At 39.9% G+C, this 16605-nt stretch overlaps 1 protein-coding gene and 1 long non-coding RNA gene across 6 annotated transcripts; one reads left to right on the top strand and one right to left on the bottom strand.

Annotated features, from left to right (window-relative positions):
• The first annotated feature begins 251 nt into the window (after positions 1–251).
• On the top strand, positions 252–6613 carry LOC309383864. The gene is made up of 3 exons (XR_014173937.1): positions 252–1138; positions 1172–2288; positions 2322–6613. It is a non-coding gene; the product is annotated as an uncharacterized lncRNA (long non-coding RNA).
• Positions 6614–6751: 138 nt separating this feature from the next.
• On the bottom strand, positions 6752–16207 carry CANT1 (calcium activated nucleotidase 1). 5 transcript variants are annotated; one of them, XM_081936801.1, is made up of 4 exons: positions 15728–16207; positions 10392–11049; positions 8635–8838; positions 6752–8028 (listed from the first exon to the last, which is right to left on the bottom strand). In XM_081936801.1, the coding sequence occupies exons 2-4, from the start codon at positions 11026–11028 to the stop codon at positions 7658–7660; spliced, it is 1212 nt and encodes a 403-aa protein (XP_081792927.1). In that variant the 5' UTR covers positions 11029–11049; positions 15728–16207; the 3' UTR covers positions 6752–7657. The 5 variants fall into 5 exon arrangements, with proteins under 5 accessions (XP_081792927.1, XP_081792929.1, XP_081792926.1 ...); XM_081936803.1 differs by having other exon boundaries at positions 15942–16207; XM_081936800.1 differs by lacking the exon at positions 15728–16207 and adding an exon at positions 14633–14751.
• Between the last annotated feature and the right edge of the window lie 398 nt (positions 16208–16605).

The following is a 16605-nucleotide window of genomic DNA, read 5'->3' as shown; positions in this document are numbered from 1 at the left end:
CAGGATTACTATAACTGTTTAGCTTTATGTGCATTTGACAAGCTGAAAGAAATTCTACTCCCTCGTTCTCTTTTTCTTATTTTTAATAACATTGACTTTTAAATCATAAGATGGATTATTTGTTTTCATCTCCTCAACAGGAGACAGAGTAGTGGATTTTTGTCAAAAGAAACATTTTGAAAATGGCAACAAGTCAGACAAATTGAAGCTTACTTATTGCTAAAGAAACAAGAGATTATCCTGGATAATCAATTTGATTCAAGTGTCAAGACTTCTTTTCTCATGGAAAAATTTCATCCTCATCTATAAAAAAAGAAATGACTAAAGCAGTGTTTTTCAGCCTTGGCAATTTTAAGATATGCGGATCATATGGTTGGGGGAATTCTGAGAGTTGAAGTTGAAACTGTGCTGAGAAAATTCTGGAGTAAAGTTGTATTGGCTGGGGAATTCTGGGAGTTGAAGTCCACATGTCTTAAAATTGCCAAGGCACAAGGACTAAAACATACACATCTATTTCCTTACCGAATTCAAACTACAAACTTTTATGGCATTACTACGAAAATAAATAAATGGACTTTACTGAATACATTATACAGATTGAAAAGTGGATTTATTACAAAAACATACATGAGAGAAATCACATATAATTTGAATATTATAGACCAGGGGTGTCAAACTCAAGGCCCATAGGCCGCACAGGGTGCTTAGATCTGGCTCATGGGGCAAGTGTGGAAACAACAAAGGACTAGCTTGCGGTGCCTCTGCCAGCAAAAAGGGAGCTCGGGGGGTCGGGACGTCCCATTTTTGCTGGCAGAGGGCTGCAGGAGTTCGTAATGGCCAAAAACAGGGTGTGGTCTTCCTGAGCCCCATTTTCCCTGGCAGAGGGCTAGTAAAACAAACTTAAAACAAAAGGAGAAATGCAAGAAGGGACAGGAAAAAAGAAAGGGAAAGAGGAAAGACAAAGAAAAAGAAGGGAAGATGGGAAGAGAACAAAGCAAGGAAAATAAGGAAGGGAAGGAAGAAGAAAGGAGAATGAAGAGGGAAGGAAAAAGAAAAGGAAGGAAAATTATGAGAGTGAGAGAGGGTCTCAGGGAAGTCCTGCCTTAGCACTTGGCCACCACAGGTGCCCCCGACATGAGTCCCATGTCACACCCACCATGGGGGGCCCCAGGTCAAACACGACCCTGATGCGGCCCTCAATGAAATTGAGTTTGACACCCTTGTTATGGATAAATCAGAAAAGTAAGAAGGTGACTATGACTTCTCAATACAGAGAAAACTTTTGCAAGGATTTTTTGAAGATGAAGTGTGGGTCCCACAGTGTGATCTATGTGGATCACATGGATACAGAATAATTATAAGGAACAAGGAGCCATGACCAAAGTAGTAAATGGTTTTTAGTACAATCATGTACTATAATGAAATTTGTCTGCTTATCTTTGTTGGCATTAGGCTCTGGAATTAAATTAGCAACCCACAAATATAAACTGAAAATATATATTGATGATGATGTACTTCAACTGAAGTAGCCACGAATATTTAGACTCAATAATAGAATACACACACATAGTAGTATATTTGGTGCAAACATTGGATCAATAAGAAGAAAACTCAGTTGTTGCCATGAAATACAACTGAGAAAGGAATTTTTGTATAAGATTTAATATTGCTGTAAAAACAACTAATTCTTTTTAGCAACAATCAGGACTGACCATTTGATCACTAAGAAAAGCAGCTAACTAAGTGAAAATCATGATTTTACTTCAGCTTTCGCTTGCTTTACAGATCTGCAAAGGTTGGAAATGCAAGAATTGTCACAAAATTATTTTTTCATTACTGTTGCAACTGTAAATAATCAATAAATGAGTCAATCGTTAAATGAGGATTACTTATATGTAGCCATGATTTGACAAAATTAGTATCTTTTTAAAAATGGTCTACACAAATATTTTTGGACAAACAGAAATAAAAGTCTGTAAGACATTATGCAATAATTAGCAACTTATTTTAAAAAATTGAATAAATTCCAGAAAAAAATAAAATTATCACCTCTCACCTTGTTATTAAATATTTAAATTTTATAAAGAGGAAAGCATTGCTTATCAGAGATATCAAATCAGATAAACTGCAAAATCTTATTTTTAATAAGGCAAATATAGCATCTTTTTGAGAATGGCCAGAAGTACTTTACCAATTTTAGAATTTTAAATAAGCAATAGTTTTAAAATTATTTCCAAAAACAATGTGGAACTAAGGACATTTGATTGAATATGAAAACCTAACTTATTGTTCTGACTCGTATTTCACTGATAGTTTGTAAGTAAGACCCAACTTGTTGGGTCTTACTTACGAACTATCAGTGAAATACGAGTCAGAACAATAAACAAATTAAAGGCTATATGATTAAATGGATGCAGAATTAAGATACAATAAATTTGCAATAATACAAATGTTATTAGCGGAGAGACATTAACACCAAATATTAAAGAACACTGCTACGTTTTACATGAGTTTATTACTCCACTATTAGCTGCTAAAACAGACAATTCATTTTCTAAAAGTTGGAAATGTAACAACCAAATTTGTTTATTTTTCCATATTTGGTTGCAATTTAGTAAATCTAACAATTTTGGGAAAATTACTTACAACAACAGAATGAAAAAATTAAAAGCTAATTTTTCTCTTAAACTTATTTTTAAAAAAGTAAATAATTACTAAATTTTATATTCCCACAAATTATTCTTAGTTTTGCATATAAGTAACTATTACGAGTCTTAATGCAAAATACGTACACTACCTTCTGCAGAAGAATGTTAATTAAATTGTGGGAGTCTGCTTGTGCTTTTAAGATAGGCAACATTCTATCTTAAAAGTAAATTTGATACTCAATTCAATTCGGAAATCATTTTTGAACTGTACTTCGACAGAGGCTTATACCATATCCAAATTTGGTTTTCTCTTTAACATAAAGTCTTAATATTTTAACCTTCAAACAGAACTGCTCAGGCTGACATTATTATGATTCCTAATTTATTCTATGATCTATATTCTGCTGATTGCCATTGATATTTATACATTACTTGGATTTTAACAATGATGTGGAGTTCTTAAAATATTATTATATTCAATTATTTAAAACTAATTAAACACTGAAAAATATAACCAAGTCATATAACATTTATAAATGCCCTTTTATTCTTGTTTTTCTTTTCTACTTTTCTTTCGTTTCCCTTTTTTCAGCAACGTGCTGTGTTTGTGTGTGTGTATGTGTGTTATAATATAATATTTTAAAAAAATATTGACTACATGCCTCAGAGTTACTAAGACCAGGAGTGATGCTAGAGTTCACTATATTTTCTGTCTTATCATTATCATGCCATGCCATATATAGGTAAATTACTCAGATTCTGAGAAAGCCCCATCTCTCTTACAAGCTGATCTCAAGAGTAAGGAATTAGGACACGATACTTCTTTCCTCCATAAAGGTAGAAAAGTACTTTACAACCTATAACCAGAAACTGCACCAAGGTAAGTGGGAAGCAAGGCCGGGAATATTCAGGCTCCTCCTGCTAGCTGTCAATAGGTGGCCCATCTCCAACCATCCAACCAAGTTGTCTGAACCTAGGATATTTGCAAAATACTGAAAATAGGAACCAACACATCCTGTTCATATACCTTAAATGGTTAGCCAATCCCCCAGTAAAATAAGAAAGGTGAAGAGAGATCAAAGGCATTAAGACCCATCTCAGCACACACACTGATACCAGTAGTCCTCAACTTAAGACCGCATTTGAGTCCAAAACTTCTCTTGCTAAGTGAAACATTTAAGTGAGTTTTCTCCCATTTTACGACCTTTCTTGCCACAGTTGTTAAGTGAATCACTGCAGTTCATAAGTTGGAACCGGTTGTTAAGTGAATCTGAAAGGGATCATGAGGGAATCCGCATGAACCTGGGACACTGCAACCATCATAAATATGAGTCAGTTGCCAAGTATCTGAATTTTGATCCCGTGAGGGATGGGGATGCTGCAACGCAACAGTTGTAAGTGTGAAAAATGGTCATAAGTCCATTTTTCAGTGCAGTTGTAATTTTGAATGGTTACTAAATGAACTGTTAAGTCAAAAACTACCTGTAAAAGGCAGGACCAAAGTATATACATATCCTGTTCACAAGAATCTGCATTGTAATCTTTTCCCTTGCAATAAATCTAATTAACAGAACTTTAAAAGAATCTCTCTCTTAGGACATTTGGTTATTCTCTACTTCTATCTTTTAAAAAAGTCATCTTTTAAAAACAAAACTTCCAGAGAGAACACGATGATATATCTGGAGATATAAGGTTATTTACAGAGAGGAAAATGCTGGTACAGTATTGGGAGTAGCTTTTCCCAAACTTGCCCCAGCTATTGTAAATGACTTCCAAGCCAACACTACCATTAGCCATGCCATCTAAAGCTCATGGGAGACGGTTTAATAAATTTAGAGGGAACCAGAGAGATCATAGGAGGGAGCAACCTGCTAAGCAGTTCATACAAAGGCTGTAGAGCCAAGTTAAAAATTGGAGTGCTGAATTCTGAACTTCTTTAAATAAATCTGAACTTAAATTTAATTTTTTTGAGCAAAATCACATAGAATATAATTTTGGACATACAAGGATGGGATTAAATCAATGGCTCCGGATCTTGATCAGTAGTCTGTTTTGTAGATTAGCTATTTGACTGTGTTTGGGCTGGCTGATTCAACAGGAGAAGTCAAACATCCATGGGACAAAGAGGCAGACAGCCTCAAAGGAAAAGAAATTATATCCAAATTAGACTTTGATTTGCACAGAGGTAAGGGTGTTTAACAATTGAACAGTATTTATGCCAGAGTTTTAAATTAACTAATATGTAGGGTCCTTTGTGAAGTGTTTGAAAAAGAATGAAATCTTTTCTCCTCTTAGAAATCAGGAATCTGTGTTTTTCCAGAATTCTGGCATTTTGCTCACAAGAAAGTTCCTACTAAAATTCAAATCATTATTTTCGCTTCTTGTATAACAAAGACATACCACACAAAGAACTAAAGTGATGCTAATGAGCTCTTATTCAAATATTATACCTGGGCGGCCTCCAGGGGAAAGAAATCCTTACATTGTTACTAAGTAATCATTTTAACCAATTTAATTCTTATTAGCAGATTACAAAAACCAAGTCAACTTTATAGGCAATATTCTCAATACAAAATGGGAGGCAGTTATCAAAATTTGGCTTTGTGTGTCCAAACTCATTTATTATTTTTGTATGTTTTGGACGCTTACATTTATGATCTAAATCTTAAATATATCTAGCAGCAAATGCCAACACACACAAATACTGATTGGACTTAACACATTTGATGTAAATGCTAGCCACGCCTCCAGTGTGTTCTGATCCTTCCAAGGGAAGCTGACAACAGCTCTTTACAGTGTGTCATGGCTATGTCACAAATAAGTACAGTAGCACCATCTAGTGATCAGCCTTTCTGAATTTCATACAATATTCAAAATACATCATTATTTCTCTCCCGACCTTCTTACGTATACATCACTTTATGGTTTATGCTCTAAGATACAAACCAAAAGTATTGGGTGGAAGCGTTTGGGGGAACATCTACGTAAATCCCCCATTAGAACTGCATCCAATTTTATATGATGCTCGGTGAAAGAGCATTTTTCTGCCGTTCAATGGTAAGGGCGCATATTTTGCATGCAAATTAGCTTAAAGTCAGTCTCTAAAGGGAATTACCAGTTAGAATAGGGAATATTGAGCACAATGAGCACGATGGTTTGGTATAAAGCACATTCCTTTATATTCACAAACATTTATGGAGCAGCCTTCAACTGTATACATTTTGGCATATCCAAAAAATCATTACACTTCTTTGGAGTTTCTGTAGCTCATCTCCCTACAAAAGTGATCCGTAATATTTGTGTTTCTTAAACATATATTTTTAAAAGCTGGCACATTATGATGGCCAACACATTTTTCTTTCGTTTCAGGTAATAGGTAGAAAGGTAAAAACGGGCTAAAAAGTATAGGTAAGTGTTGTGGCCCAGCAGGATCCGGTTGAGCTTCTGATGGACTCGGATAGCAAGGAACCATATGAGTCTGCCCTGGACGATGTGGAGGACCCTGTGCAGGGTTCAGACTCAGAGCAGGAACCAGAGAGGCTGGTTGGCCACCAGGAGGCGCCTGAGGCATGGAGCAGTGGGGAGGATCAAAGGCAGTTTGTCCCTGATGTTAGATTGAGAAGGGCTGAGAAACGGAAGCAGCAACTCCGTAGGCAGACTCACAGAAGATGATTAAGCACAGGTGGTTGTGGATTGGCCCCTCCCAAGAGAGATTATAGGTGAGGCGTTGGGAGGGGACATTTGCAGGAAACAACCGTTCGAATTAGTAGTTAAGAAAATCTATCTGTGCATTCTAGCCGTGCTGTTCGTTTGGACTATCTGTGTTGCTTCATTCGGATTATCTGGATTGCTCTATTGAACGTGAGTTTTCTGGGCCCTCAGCCAAAGGATTCGTTATCTCAGTAATTAAACAGTGGCAAATAGCCAAGCCTGTGTTCTGGTTTATTCACAGGAATGGGGGTGGGGGGGTCAGAACAGGTAAGTATAGATAAAGCATAGGTAAGTTCAGGTAACTTTCAAAATATTAAAGCTGTTGATAATTTATTTGAAAAATAAGACACAGTGCTAGGATTGAAATAAAACTTCCAGAAAATGTCCAACAGTGAGAGACATGGAAGCAAAGTAAGCTCACTTGCCCATTTTATTACACATAAGAGAGGAACGATGAATACTTAAAATTCTGCAGATGGAATAACTTTAGAACCTGATTCCAGCTACAATATTTTCTTAAAATCTTGTTTCCTAACACTGAAAACAAATTTATTTATTTTTAAATGAAGGATCGTGAAAAACTATGACACATATACCTTTTAGGTTTCTTACCAATATGAAGCTTGATTTCTCAATATTATGATTACCTAAAGGAAACTCTTTGCCTTTAGAGACAAAGGCAGAACAGAACCTCTCGAAACAGAAGATGAGCCTTTTGTTCCAGAAAGTTCCAGGTTATGGCATCAGCTCCTTTTCTGCTGTTATCACAAAAGTTTCTTGATTAGAGGCCAAAGTCCCACCTGCAATTCCCTATCAAAAAGAGTTACCTGTGCAGACAAGATTAAAATGACTGTTGCAGGGATAGGCAGAGACAAGGGAAACCTTCCAAATGTTTGACTAATATCTTTGCTGAATAACTGGGTTTGAAGACTTTCTCTTCTCAGCAAAGGCACATGTGAATAGACAGGAGGGAGGAGGGAAGAATAAGGCAATTCATTAGGTTTACGCTGCCAAATTAATAGCCTGATTAAGGAGAGTGGGCTAAATCCTAGAATGTAATAAAATGGGGGGGGGGGGGGAGGCTGTATGGGCTTTGTATCACTAGAGGGCAGCACAGAAACAAGTAGTTTTTACAGAGGTGAAAACTAAGCCAAGAGAAGCACTTCAATGTCCCATAATGCTCTGCAGCAAAAGCAGAGTTAGAGTAATAAACAAAATAGAACTTCTGCCCCCCCCCTCAGCAGTTCATCTGACCTCCTTAAAAGCATGACTTCTTTTAATTAGATAAAATATTTTAATTAGATAAACTCAATGCCCTCATATTTGACGGAACCAATGCGAGTTTCAGGTAACAGGCAACGTCCATCCAGCATGAAGGCAGTGATATAGGTTGCCACATGTCCAGCATCCTCTTCAGATTTTAATGCCACAATTATTTGATCATCAGTGTCAGGGACAAACTTGAAGGAGGAGAAGCCATGGGTGGGAATGACATCACCAATATGGCTCACAGAGATATCAGTGAAGTCTGGTGTGGAACTAAGAAGCAAGTTGGTGCCACGATGCTCATCCTCCTGCTCATTGTAGCGTCCATGGCTGGCACGGCGTGGTAGGAAGAACCAACGCTGCAGTCTCTCACTCCAAGAGGCAGACTCATGGATCAAGTAACCTGGGAAGCATATAGAACCAAGATAGATATCCTCAAGCATAACCAGAATGACTTACAGGATAACAGAACTGGAAGGGATCTTGGATTAAATGGCTAGTATGAATGTGTGTTGTTGCCGGGGTGGGTGGGTGGGTCATTACTTTATTATTATTATTATTTTCTCATATATGGTGTTTTTTATTTCATTGTAAGCCGCTTGAGTAGCCATGTGTGAGTAGGCGGCAATATACATTTTCTAAATAAATAAATAGGTTTTCTAGTGCAAGTCCATGCTCACGCAGAAAAACAACACTGCACAAGCTGACAAAGTTCCAAAGGAAGAACCATAATATGACAAGATTAAACAATGATGGTAGAAACTTTATAGGTAGTGATCTGGGTAAACCACAGCCAGCATAAGAATAGACATTATACACTGCCTTCTCTAAGGACATTCATACTTTTCATCCTCAAAAGCCAAATCCTCTTCAACTTTTTAATTCCAACAATTCAGTGTGTATAAGCCTCCATTTTACAAGAAATGAAGTATTAGAAGCAGAATTATGCATAATATTTAGCTGTTGGCAGGTTTATTACGTTATTAACAGAAACCAGCCCATTGCTCACCTGGAGATTTGATCCCAGCTGCAGTCCGGAGTGCATTGTAATTGATGACCCAGTTCTCATGAGCCACGTCACCTTTGTAACCAATGACTTTCACCCATTCTGGATTTTGATTGAGCACCTCTCCTGTAGTTGTGGTCCAATCCTTGCCCAAGCCTCCCACATAGAGGTGCTCATCCTTCACTGCCAACCATTCTGCCTTAAATCCTGAACAAAATGTGAGACAATGTAAGTAAAGCAACACTTATCCAACCCAAACTACCCCCGCAAGACAGTTTCCTTAAGACAGGTGCCAGAGTTTCCCCAGTAGGTTGAAAAGGGTCTGTCTGATCTTTAAGACAAATATTAAAATTTCTCAGGATTTGTTCAAAGCATGAGTAAAATACAGATTGACCAAATGTATGGAGTTTCTCAAACCTCCAAGTCATGATTGTCCCAAAGATACTTTTTCCAAATGGCAAGTAGATTTTCTTGGATTTTTGTTGTTGTTGTTGTTTGAAAAATGTTTCTCTTCTGAATCCTTCCATTCCCCATCAGTCAGTTAAAACTGAAGAAGCTTCTTGGATGAGAAGTGAAACATTTTCAAACAAAAAACCCAAGAAGGTCCAATTGACTTTTGGAAAAAACACCTTTGAGACAATTTGGTCAAATTACTGTAAGAATTATTTTCTTCAACATAAACCAGGTTTTACAATGTTTTTCCTGAAAATGGACAATTACTTCTGGTTTTCAGCAAATCCAGCCCATAACAAATCAGGGGTTCAGTTAACAACTGTGGCATTCGCTTAATGACCCCTGTAAAAAAGGTTGGTCACATGACCAATCCAATTTACAACCATCATGACTTACAACCGTAATAGGCAGACTCCATTACAGTTGTAACTCAAGGACTAACTGTAAAGAGGTCCTAAGACCAAAATGTTTGAGAACTGCCCATTTACATTATTATATTCTGCAGATAAAAATATCTTACTGTCATGATTTTATATGAGTTATGATCTTGACATAGGTCATAATTTATAAAACATATCTACAGCAGCTCAATACATTCCTTCAATGTTTTACAACAGACATCATTTTTATCAGTTTTTTTAAACCTCATAATACTGGAAAACTATTCCATCTTTTTCTTTTTGCAGTTTTAATGGTATTTCTATAAACTGCCCCGAATCATTAAAGGTGTGAGAAACAAGACATGCTAAATAATTTAGTATAAAATGCTATAGCACTCTTCCATTGAGGTGTGCATGCATGTACATAAAATGGAAACAGAAATTCGCATTTACAATTATTTTAACCAACTGGATAATGGAAAAAGCATTACAGCTACATGAACAGTGCTATAACATTCTTTTAATATAAATATTTCAATATTACTTTAATGTATTAAAAACACAACCAAAAATTCCAAATCAAAAGCAATTTCAAATGTTAGATTCTCCCATTTTTCTTGCTTTTATAGTCTATTTCATTTTTTAAATTTTTTGAAGACGGGGTGTGTGTGCTGATTTTAGGCCAAAAGGCAGAACAATGTTAAAATAAACATTTTTTTTTACCTCGAAAGAAGTTTCATCTCTACTAGACAGTGTAACAGAATGTTAGTAAATTGGGTAAACTTCAAAAAAGGAAACATGATATTCAGAGAATTCTTAAAGGTTTCTGGTGGCCATAGCTTTACTTGTGACATTAAGAAAGCGAGGAACTACTTAAAGGTTAGGGAGCCTTCCAGTACAAAACCTAGAACTTAAACCTGAGCTCACCTTTGCCAACTGTGCCATCTCCATCAGATAATATCACCCAAGGTACTACCCTGGTGTCATCAATCTGGTAGACCACACCCGTTCGATCATCTACGGCATAGAGTTTACCATTAAAGACTACCAATTCAGAAAGCTCCATGCCACGTCCTTTTTCCGCTAGGTGAGATTCCAATATATGGTTCTTTGTATCCCACTCAACAGAGACATGGTCCCCACTGGCTGACAATGTGAGATAACCCTTCTTCAAGTAGCTGAACCAGGTGTGCTCACTGGGACCCTTGGAGTTTGTGTCAAGATCAGCAATAAGTCCAATACGGTACCGCACACCTTCTGGGATCCGCTGAGGTGGTGACAGTGGGTAAGTGTCATTATACCTCTCATTGGATAGAACACTAAGCCTCCAGGTATGTGCATTGAGAGGGACTGGCCTGTTCACAGGGGATGAACGCTGGAAACAAAGGAGAAGCAACACCATGACAAGGGCCAGAGTGGTCACCACAATGGCCTTCCAACGCAGGCGGAAACGGGGGTCAGCTGTTTTGGTCATGGACGCCAGCACTGGAAGACTGCCCACACTAATCCTCAAGGGATTCAGAGTATCATCCCATTGCAGGCGTGGACGAGCTGAGATGGGCATCAGCCTGAGGTTCCCGGGAACCTTGGAAAGAAAAGACAAGGTCAGCATGAAAGGATGGGGATAATGAACACACCAATGGAGTACTGTGGTAATTGCCTATGTCTATGGGAGAAGGACAAGGAAAAAACAAGAGCTGCAATAGCATGACAGAATGTCAGGCAACTGAGAAATTCTGCAGTAGAACAGGAAACAGGAAACAAGGCTGTGGTCTTCCAAGAAATACGTTACTTGGATACCTGGTGGAGCTGGAGGAAATTGCATATGAGGAACTGACACATAGAAAACAGGACTGCCAGATGATTAAGGCATTTTTGATGGTTAGTGATACACCAAATGTAGCCTATCCGCCAGCCCCCACCATTCGGCCTCCGCGTGTCGCTTTTAGACCTGTTCCAGCTGCAGGGATTGCCACAAATCCCCTCCTATGTGCCTTGCATATTTGGCCTCTGCACCGTGTATTTTCAGCCTCCGAATGCTCCATTTCAGATGCATTCAAGGATGCAGGGATCGCTACAGCACATCGCCGCCGATCGCTGCCTCCATGCATCACGATTTGGTCTCCGCATGACCCATTTTTGGCTTCTGTGCGTTGCGTTTTTTGGGCAGCAATTGGTGGAGATGTGATTTGCCGACCCCCGCAGCCTTGAATGGGTCTGAAACGGAGCATTTGAAACTTAAAATGCAAGGTGCAGAGGCCAAAAAGGCACCCCGGAACTGTTGTTGCCCTGTCAGACCAGTTCCGTGCTGCACCTGTTCTACTCACCAGAGCGACCTGCAAAGTTCAGCTGCATTTTTGATGCTGTGTTTGCGCCCCAACCCACGCACTCACAACCAGCGAATCTGTTGCTAAAGTTCACCTCTGGGAACAGCTGATTGGGGGTATTCCAGGAGGCCGATCAACCCACCAATCAGCTGCTTGTGCTGAAGCTGACCAGGCTGTTTGCTAAGGACGCTAGCCAGATGAATACCAATGGATGCTGGTAGGCAAAGGCAGATTTTTTTTTTCCTCCCCAAAAACGAATGTGCCTTTTATACTCCGAAAAATACAGTAAAACCGTATTAAATGTGTCTTGTTAAAATAACATAGCTTACAATCTATCATTTTGCCTTTCTTCCAAGGAGTTCAGGATAGTATTAATACCACCTCCCATTTTATTAGCAAAAAACACCTTCATGAGGTAAAGGTTCCTCTCACACCTATGTACCAGTCATTCCCGACTCTAGGAGGCAGTGCTCAACTCCGTTTCAAAGCCAAAGAGCCAGCACTGTCCGAAGACGTCTTCTCCATGGCCATGTGGCCGGCATGACTAAATGCCAAAGACACACAGAACACTGTTACCTTCCCACCAAAGGTGGTTCCTATTTTTCTACTTGCATTTTTACATGCTTTCTAACTGCCAGGTTGGCAGAAGCTGGGACAAGTAACGGGAGCTCACTCCGTTACATGGCGCTAGGGATTCAAACCGCCAAACTGCCGTCATTTCTGACTGACAAGCTCAGCGTCTTAGCCACTCAGCCACTGTGTCCCTCTATGAGGTAGGTCAGGATAAAAGACATGACTTGATCAAGGCCACTCATTAAGCTCTATCGAAGTTAAGACTAAATCCTTTGCCACAGAGGCTGTTCATATACAAAACTATCCTACGCTGCTTGAAGATAATGATATCTTTAAAGCTAAACTTAAGACCAAAATAGCAAACCGCAGTATACTTACAAAGTGATCCCAACTCACAGAATTTGTTCTCAACAATTAAAATAAATTCATAATAATCAGTTAAACCGTTGCTGCTAAACTAATTAAAAGTGGAATTTCAACCCTGAACAAAACAGTGCTGGAAGGTGGCAAATGGGAACATAAAGGTAGTGTGCTGAAGTTATGTAACACACATCCCTTCACTTCCAGCAATTGTTTCAACCCAATTTCCCTTTTCTTACTAATGAGTAGGTTCCATGGCTATGACCAGCAGTCACCACCAAAGTTTCTACATGCTCTTTCAGAAAGCACTAGATTTAATGCTTCACCTACTACTAGGAAATACCCCCTACTCTTTTCATTATACTAAGTAGAAATTAATACTCCTTACAGACCTGTTTGATCGCTCCAGAATCATATCTTGCTGGAACCTCAGGGGAGAAACTTCACTAATAGAATGCAACAGGTGGCAAAGCTCAACTCCTCCTCCAGGATTGAGGAAATACAATCAGGAAATGTCAACAGGTCAAAAAGATTGCAGACTGGTCCAACCAGTTCCACTGAAAGACCCAAAAGGCATTTTCTTTTCTTTTCACGTTATGGTGCTATGTCTCATATATTGCAAACTCCACCCTCTCAACTTATATAACAGTTCTCCCCATGTTACTCTACATTACTACCGGTAGATTTATCATACATCCGGGACTAGATAAAACAGCACTGCAATGAAATAGTAAGGGGGAAGGGAACTTTTTTTTTATGGTAAACATCTAAGGTACACATGGAGACTGAAAATCAGATGTTAAATTTCCATCAATTCCACAGCCAATTTACCCATAAGAATCTCTTTGCTGGAAGTTATATGAAGAGCTCAAAACATTTTTCCATTGACAACTCTCAATTGATCCAATGACAGTGCTGCATCAGAAGTCTTCCTGAATGAGACATTCTGGGAAATAAAAATGTTTGATGAAGGATACATTGCTGGGGCAAGATTTGCAGGGGCACGACTGGCATCTTTGTGCCCAGGCAAGTATCCTATCAAGAGAAGTAATTGCTTCAGCATTTTACAAAATGCCTAGAGAAACTTCACAGCTTTCCAGAGTTTTGAATATAAATATCCCTGGGGCCCAGAGTGAAGCAAATCAATTGATGGAAGCAGGCCTGGCAGAAATGAAAAGCATGTATAGGCAGCTGTGCAAGGACTCAAGATTGCCATTGCTGTTCTGTGCTTTCCTGCTCCAATTATGCATTATCTTTCTCTTCACTATCAACATATTTTGGGCTGCAGCAGCATCCTCAGGTATTTCATTCTAGGGATGAAAAACGGGAGCAAACCGAAGCTTATTTTGAAAGGGCTGCTGCTGTCTTCATCAACTCCTTGCTTGGGGCAAGGGAGCCAATGGAAGGCAAGTCCCTACGGGGAGAGGGGGCGGTCTATAAATTTAATAAACCTAACCTAACCTAAGTCAGGAAAGGGGTACAAGGATGGACAAGAGTGATCAGTATCTACACCACCAGGCCCCAATGGCTTTGACCTAAATCAGAGGTCTGCTGTCATCCTATTTGTTCCCCCCACTCGCCCCCTCTGAATGCTGACACTAGGCTTGCAGGTTAAGACAATAAAATCATCCCATATACAGCAAAAGCAATACCATACATAGGCTGGCACAACCTCTGAGGATGGAGACAAGAGCAATATGATTAACTTAAAAAATGCCTTACCTAAACCCAGATAAAATGAATAGTTTGGGGGCAGGGGAAGGGGGGCAAACTGAAGCCAATCACATAAGAAAAAGATGGGAAATGCATTTTTCTCTCAATCTCACCAGTTCTTCCTGAAAATCTAGGTATCTGGCAAAAGAAGCAAAAAACAAAAACCCCTACATCTCCCCCTTTCTAACCACTCACCGACCAGGCTCCTCCCCACACCGGGAACAACCGGAGGAGGGAAGATCTTTCTGCAGCAAACCCTCCCTCCAAAATGACTGCAGATCCCAACATGCACCACACCCAGGAGTTCACTACGGATCCCGACACCCCCTAGTTTAATCAAGAGAACATATTTCACTTCCTGTACACAGAAAGACTACATTTCCCACAATTCATTACACACGGAATAAACGAGGCTGAGGGCAGAGGCGAAACACAAGTACAGTATGCCCTAAGTCTTGGTTCAGTAATAATTTATTACCCCTCCAGGTAGGTGTCATCTAAACACAGAAAATAAACACACGGAAATAGTAACATCACAAACAAAATATGAAAGAAATAATACAAATTCAACCACGCGTATTGTTATGTGTGGCTGCTATGCCCATTCCATCTGCAAAAAAAATTCAGCGAACATGGTGGATAGCTAGGTAAGCAGAGAATAAGCACCAATCAGTCTTGAACAATTAACCAGCTTTCCTAACCACTATCATGAGGCCCATTTCTGTCAAATTATTTGGCACATCTGTGCCAGACACCTGGATCACAGCTATAGCTATGTCAAATGCTGCAACAAGCATAACGCTTTCTTGCAAAGGAATGCAGCCAGAATATAGTAATTGCTTGTTCCAGGTTTTTCTCCCGTTCGCTCAGGGGGGGGGGGGGGAAACAACCCCCAAAACGCTGCTGAAAATATCCTATGAACGATTTTCATCCAGAAGAAAAGCAACAAGATATATTAGTACTGGAAAGATTTGATTATAGTCTGCATAAGGTATATGCTCAAGGTGGCAAAGCTTCCATCCACATCTCCAATTAAGCGGAGTAGTGAGATTCGCCCGTACATCAAAATCTGCAAGACTTTTAGGTCTCCAGCACTTAACACCAAATGAGGGCGATCATTGCAGAAATATTTTCTGCTATATGTGAACCTCGGGAGGCGATTTCTTTCCCAATATGAAAATTTGGAAAAATTTTCATCCCATTCCCAATACCCCTATGCACATATACCCACACACACGCCCTCCTCCCGCAAATCTTTGCAGTTCACTTTCTGCGCTTTGCTAGACTTACAGAGGGGCCTGGTAGCAGAGAACGGCACTAGAGCTTTTGCTGCAGAGGGCCCAGAAATCCTGGCGTTTGCAAAACAAAAAACAAAAAAAACCCACAAAACCCAGATAGACTTTATTTTTGCCTCCACAGTTCGGAGCAGCGCGCAAAAGGAAGCCCCGCGAGGGTCTTCGTTGAGCGAACTCATGGAGCTTTCGAGCCTCGGACATTTCCCTACATCCTAGTAGTCGTTGGAGAGGATCATCTGCCCGTCGACGAGGCTGGTGTGAGGTTCAAGAACGCTGGGACGGGATTGAGAACTCCCGGAGCTTTCACGCCAGTTCCAAACCAGGAGTTCGGAGCCATTTCCCGGGGCGGCTTTAGATGGATGAGGTCATAAATGTTGTGTTCCTTCCCGGGCTCTGTAGGGAACAAACGCCACCCGCTGGCTCCCTGCTTTCCCTCTCCTTTGTCCTAAGGCTACTGAGGCTACTGGGGTGAGGAGTTGGGGTGAGGAGTTGGGGTGAGGAGTGGGGGTTCGCCACCATTTTTAAACGGCCCTCTCGCCCGCCATCTTAAGCTACCCAAAATACCACGCTCGAGACCGGGTAGAGCATTTCGGGTAATTTAAGATGGCGGGTGCTCTATGTCGCCCCGAGGCAGCCTTGTCAGGACGTCGTTGTCTTCTTCCTCTACAAATCTCGTTGAAGCGCTCCTCGGGACTCTCAGCAGTTGCTGGTCTAGCTTGACTGTCTGTTGGAAAGCGAAATTAGAGGAGCGGATGCCGATCTCCCTCGGCGCCCCGTGTCTTTTTAACTCTTTCTCACGGATTTTACTGAAAAATCATTTAGCAGCCCTGGAGTTTCAAAACTTGTGGAAAGAAAAATGGTGTTAATAATGGA

Source organism: Natrix helvetica, assembly GCF_964273705.1.
Source record: "Natrix helvetica genome assembly, chromosome: 1".
Lineage (NCBI taxonomy): Eukaryota > Metazoa > Chordata > Lepidosauria > Squamata > Natricidae > Natrix > Natrix helvetica.
Note: the sequence above shows the minus strand (reverse complement) of the source record. Positions and strands in the feature narration are given on the sequence as shown.